This window comes from Drosophila sulfurigaster, chromosome 2R (genome assembly GCF_023558435.1).
Source record: "Drosophila sulfurigaster albostrigata strain 15112-1811.04 chromosome 2R, ASM2355843v2, whole genome shotgun sequence".
In the NCBI taxonomy this organism is placed as follows: Eukaryota; Metazoa; Arthropoda; class Insecta; order Diptera; family Drosophilidae; genus Drosophila; species Drosophila sulfurigaster.
The window spans coordinates 27389719-27395928 of NC_084882.1; the positions used below are offsets into that span (position 1 = coordinate 27389719).

A 6210-nucleotide genomic window follows, 5' to 3' on the forward strand; every position below is an offset into this window, starting at 1 on the left:
TTCTTAAAACAAAACAAAAAAAAAGTTGAACTAAATAGTAATTGTTTCTTTGACCCCCCGTTAAACAATTGTAACTTGTGTATATAGAGAGATAGAAGAGACAACTGAATATAAAGTCCAAGTAACTTCCAATTGGCCTCGCCAGGGGAATTCTTCTAGCGATTTCTACAAAAAACAAATGCATAGTTAGTTTAACTTGTAAATTTTAGCTTTACACATATACATATATACATACCATTTAATTTAAGAACGAACAACAGCAGTTCTTCAATTAACAGTCCATAAATATTTAAATTAGCTTGTAATCGTACAGAGATATGCAATCTTATGAATAAATAAAATATTAAACAAATTGTTTGCTTATTTTCTTTTTCGTTTGTATTTAGCTACTTAAAAAAAAGGTATTACTCACTACAATAAATCACAAACATATATTTGTTGTCATTCCCAAGGTACAAGATTGACTGTTGTGCTTTCTAGAAACGTTGATAAATGTTTTTACTAATCTTATTAAAAAACACAAACTCTGGAATTGAGCCAAGAGATTCACTTAGTTTTTAACACTCCACTTTAAGATCAGTTAACGGGATCTTACATCTTCAATTATATACTACTTAAATCTTACTAAGCACAAACTTTGCGTATATTTTTACTTTTTTCCAAACAGTTCTCGAAGTGTATTTAGCCAAGGCTATTGATCCACACACCATCCGCATAGGCGTCATCGTTCCCAACAATGTTGTGCAGCCATTTGGACGTCTATTGATGCTGTACACTAAAGAAACCAGCAATGATATCACAACTTGGGATTCTCAATTATTTGCACCACCCAATGATCGTATTGCAACCCGTAAATTAGAGTTTGATTTATCTGATATGCAGCCGAATTCATTGTATAGGGTGAAACTAAAGCTAATCCTTCGGGACTTAAATTTGGAGCCGACTAGCAAAATTATATCGATTAGATTGCCAGTCTAAAAAAATGGATACAAATCTTTACCTGCTGTCTTCACACATTTTTATAATCCACATATTGTTATTATACTTTTTTTGTTAAGTGGTGTCGGAATTTTTTGTTATTATCAAATGTAACCATAGAAAATGCATTGTAAAATATTAAGAAAAAATATATATTTTTGTTTGGCCTTGATTTCTATGACATTTATACAACTTTAACTGGTAAATTGTAGATGACTTTGCCTCCGTTTCGTTTACGCGTAGTTATCTTTTATATAATTTATTATTTCAGTTTGCTTGCAGCACCAACAACATATATATTATATAAATATATATACTCGTATATTATTTATATATATAATATATATGCTTGTATATACAAAATGCACAACTAGATTAATTTTTTTTTTCGGTTTGAAGAATTCAAAATTCAAATTTCATACACTAATGCCACGCTAAATGCTAAAATTCTTAATTATTTGTTTTTTAGAATGAACAAAATAGTTTTAAAGAGCAAAAAAAATGTAGGAAAAAATATATGCAAATATTCTTTCGCATTTGGCATGAACAATTTCTTTGTGTTTTCTTGCTTTAAAATTCTTGTACATTATTTAATTATTTAAATAGATTTCCATTTGTTTCATTGTGTTTTTTTTTTTGTAGTTTTCTTTAAAAATTTATAATTTTCGTTTTGTGTTTTCGTTTTTGTTATCGTTTCTGTATTTTTTTCTTTTTATATTTTTGCATAAAAGTAATCACTGTTTAGCCTCCGTTCTTTGACATTAAGTTTGTTGGTTGGTTGATTGGTTTTTTTTTTTAGGCATGGCAGGACAGACAACAATGGACAACATTTTGGCATCAGGCTGCTGTGTGGTGTCTTCTCTATTTGGTGCTCGTACTAGCACTGGCACTTATGCTGGCCGAGGCGGCTGCCTCGCTGTTGCTGGTGCACTGCTCGATGACGCTATTGCCCTCAGCATCGCTGGTGGTGGTCGTCGATGAATTGCTACCATCATCATCATCATCGTCGTCGTCATCGTCATCATCAACCTCCGACTGCTCTTCTTCGCCATCGTCAACGTCGCCTTCGTCCTCTTCATCAACAGCATAGACATCGTTCTCAATGAGACGCAAATCCATGCTGTCGAAGGAATCTGTTATAACACTATCATCATCGGTCGTTGTCTCATCGTCTTGGCCGGACGTATCGTTATCCAAATCGCCTTCATCGTCACCCTGGTGGCTTTGCTGTTGTGACGGCGATTCACTGCCACTGCCCGCATCGATGTGCATCTCCTGCATTAGCTCCTTGATCAATTCAGTCTCTATTTCGATAACACCCAGATCCAAATGTCGTTTATTCACATCCATCAATACGTTCTTCACATTCCGTGCCAGCAGATGCAGATGCTCATCGCTGCAGACCTTTGCATTACTCATGTAGCGTATATAATCCTCCAGATAGTAGGAATTGAAGCTATCACGGCATGGCTCGCCATTGGCAAATTGCTGATGGGTCAGCAGCAGTTGATTGATCAACCAGTTGCGACCACCCTTTAGCACTTCGATAGCATCCTTGACACACTGACGTCCCAGCTCAAAGTTGCGATACAATGGATAAGTGATAACGCGTCGCAGAAACGCCACCAGCACATCACGATAATTGTCGAACTGCTCGAAGTAACAGAAGAGTGGGCACAATATGCTTCGTGTCCAGCCTGACTCGCAGGTTGGATCGTTGTTGGTGGTGCGCACATCATAGCATATGGCCAACACAATGCTGATAAGGCCACAATCAATCTCGTTTTGCACCTGGCGTTCCCGTTGACTGGACTGTGTTTCTGGTGTTGCGGGCAGACGACTGCAGAGATTGTGCAGCAAATGCGCCTGCTCCTGTGTCATGGAAGTTTCGTGAATTTTCGGCTTATAGCGTAATGGATTCTGATGACCAGCTGGCACCTGCAGTTCCACAAAATTCATTTTGTACTGATCGCGCGAAAAGCGCTTCATCTCGTCGACCACACGCTCCAGGCGTCGTTGCAACGGACTTGTTTGTTGCGGCTCTGGCACACGGCAAGTTGACTTATCCAGCTGTATTAGAGAAATGTGTTTATCTATTGCGTCATCGACAGATAAGCGGCAATGCAATGCACTATGCATTACTCACCTCGCTGGTTTGCAGCGGACCGTTGTATTGACTGGCAAAGCCGTAGCAAAAATGGCTGCTCAGCTTGTAGCTGGTCTCGTCGCCATCCAACTGCAATTGGCACTGTTCGGTGATGCGCTTCAGTTTCCACTCGTGCACCAGCGGCTCCTTGTCCTGCAGGGTGTCCGCCAGTTTGGGCAGATTAAGGAATGCCGCAATGTATTCCTTGCGCGCCGTCTTTGGTTTCGGCACAACGCCGCCACCGCTGCTGTTGCCAGCTGCCGCATTGTTGCCGCCGCTGCCCACAATGGCGACCGGCGGCAGGCAGCGCAAATGCAACTGGTAGCAATTCTCACTCGTATCGTATTTGATGAGAACAGTTTTCAGTCCCCTCAAGTCGAAAGTGCGTCGACTGTGAAATCTGAATCAAGAGAGCAGATCGATTGATCGTATCGCGTATCGTATAAAGCGCCGAATCACATGACTCACCTATATAACTTGACATTTGCGTAGAAGTACAAATCATTGTCGCCAATAAATATATCGACGTTCCTTATGCGATCCAAATTCACATGTATTGTCGCAGCACCCACCGTTCCCTTCTCCCCTATCGACCCTCCTACGACCGTAGAACAAGCATCCGCTGGCTCATGCGATGGCGTTGGCGTGGGCTTTGGTTTTTCCTTGGCATGTGGATGTGGTATCACTACGCTGCATGTGTTGCCCACAAAACTGTGTGTAATCTGTCCATTCAACATGTTTTAATTTTATAAAGCCACTACTGCTTTTCAAGTATAAACAAAAAAAAAAGAATTTTAGAGCAGCACGATTATCGCCGATAGATTGTGGCGGACGGTCGATAAATAAAATTGTAGCAACTCTGTTACGCCTCGACTGGCATTGTTTGCCAGCACTACTACATGCGTGAACCATGATTCATAGATGGCGCTTTAAGGTTTTTGGCGCCAATCGTAAATTGAAATTGTGGTACTGTGTGCAAATTATAAGAAATGAATCGGTAAATCAGAAATAACCCTAAGGTATTGAGAAAATCTTTTTGTTCTATTGTGCTATAAATCAGTGAGCAGATGCTGCATCTCAACTTGATTGCAACGACAACGGTACGTAAATTCCAAAATGCCAAGCCCCGAAAAAAATATAAATTTACAACTGCTCATAGTAAGAAGCACAACTTGTGCTGAGCATGCTATTGCCATCTCTGTCGCACGCGCGTGTTTTCATGCTTTCTTTAGCAGCAGCCGCGACAGCAGCAACAACAATAGCAGTCAACCAGCCCGCAAGCAAGTTCGTCAGCGTGATTTGCTTTTCTGTTGTTGTTGTGGCTGCGGCTGCTGCTGCTGTTGCTTTTTTTCTTCATTTCTGGCTCGTTTCATGTTGACCCACTTTTCGTGGCAATACGTGCGATGTCGACGTCGCAGCAGCAGCCACAGCAGCGCGACAGCGTCTTGCACAGTGGTCCGCAGTTACGGTGAAAGCTTTGCGTTGCTATTTGGTAGCCTTTGTTGGGTTATGTTGTGTGCTCTGGTCACAGTGTGCGGCGCAAAAAGTCATAAACTGAATTGCCAACAGGTTATACTAGCAACGACTGTGCGCGCTGAGCTTGTGGCTGCAATGCTGTCGCTGTCGCAGTCGTAGTCGCAGTCACTGTCAACGCCGCCGTCGCAGTCGCTGGGAGTAGTAAAAAGGGCCATGACAGTGACACTTTGAAGTTTGAGGTTAAATTGTCAATGTTGTTGGTTGTTTGGCTGTTTGGTTGCTCTTGGTTTTGGGTCTTTTGGTTGCTTGCTCTTTAATATTTTCGACATATTTCGTGCCGAGCATTTTTGCTTGTTTCATGCTCGATGCAGTCATTGTTGCTGTTGTCGTTGTTGTTGTTGTTGTCGTTCCAGTTGCATGTAAATTCAAAAGACTTGAACAACAAACTTGCATTGACAGTGCATTTTTGTTCGAGCCGCGGCGTGGCACAAATTTTGATCAGCGCACGCACAAAAATGCTCACATGCTTTTATTTAGTTTATTAATTATTATTTTTATTTCTTCTATACCTATACATATACACACACACACACTCATATTTGAAAAGTGAAATTTCAAAGTAGAACAAGCAACAACAACAACAACAACTGCCGCAACACGTACAACTGGCCATGCCACGCAACTTGCCGCGAGGTTCCAATAAAAATGAGGTCACTTGTCGCTGACCAACAGCGCCACCATGTGGCCCCTCCTCTTCTCCCTCTTCTCCCACTCTCTCCCTTTCTCTCTCTCTCTCTCGCTGTTGCTTGCCATTATTGAATAGATCCCGCACCAGAGTTTGTTGTCGTTGTTGTTGTTGTTGCTGTGGTTGTGCGATGTCTGCCTTCAGAATGTTGCATTATAAGTAAATTAATTGCAGTCGCGACGCGTCGTTAACCGTTTTGTTGGCCAGTTTTAGGCCATCGTGTGTGCCATTAAAATGCACCACGAACTTGACAAAGAAAAAAAATACAAATGGATGTACTGAATTGGAAATACTGCAAAAACATATGTTAAAAATGCTAAAGACTTAAGACTTATATTAAGAAGCAACTAAAATTAATAACTAATATAAAATGATGCTAGTTTCAACTCTTTAAATTTTATAAGAATATAAAATAAATCTGGAAATGAAAATAGTAAATGGGAAATGCCTAAAAAACACTAAAAATGTTAACGTTTTTATTATTAAACCGAAAAGTAATTTACAGTTAACTATAGTAAAATTATGCTACTTTCATTTATTTATATGCGAGTAGCTTAAATTAAATATAGAAATAAATCTGTGTAAGTTTCAAATGAAAATAGTAAATGGGAAATACTAAAAATATTAAAGACTTGCAAGTGTATTTTATAATAAATAAAAAAGCAATTAGCAGTTACTGCAAAAGTATGTTAGTTTTATTGATTTAGATCAGAGAAGCATAAATGAAATGTAATAAGAATACATCATAAATCAGAGTCTGCTACAGATGGAAGTACTAAGATAATAGATAATGGAAATACTAAAAAAATACCAAAAAGCTAAAGGCCTGCAAATATATTTAATTTAAAACCAAGTAGCAAATAAC

The 6210-nt window shown here is 39.5% G+C and overlaps 1 protein-coding gene across 1 annotated transcript; it reads right to left on the reverse strand.

The window, feature by feature from the left end:
• Positions 1 to 1112: 1112 nt before the first annotated feature.
• On the reverse strand, positions 1113 to 3948 carry LOC133837263 (protein SHQ1 homolog). Its single transcript, XM_062267952.1, has 3 exons — positions 3593 to 3948; positions 3125 to 3524; positions 1113 to 3048 (listed from the first exon to the last, which is right to left on the reverse strand). Exons 1-3 carry the CDS (start codon positions 3859 to 3861, stop codon positions 1840 to 1842), a joined length of 1878 nt encoding a protein of 625 aa, XP_062123936.1. The 5' UTR covers positions 3862 to 3948; the 3' UTR covers positions 1113 to 1839.
• Positions 3949 to 6210: the final 2262 nt, after the last annotated feature.

Coding starts and splice junctions, on each gene's coding strand:
- LOC133837263 (XM_062267952.1), bottom strand. CDS start 3,861: ATGTTGAATGGACAGATTACACACAGTTTTGTGGGCAACACATGCAGC. Junction 3,525..3,592: donor GCAAATGTCAAGTTATATAG/GTGAGTCATGTG, acceptor CTCTTGATTCAG/ATTTCACAGTCGACGCACTT. Junction 3,049..3,124: donor GTCCGCTGCAAACCAGCGAG/GTGAGTAATGCA, acceptor TCTCTAATACAG/CTGGATAAGTCAACTTGCCG.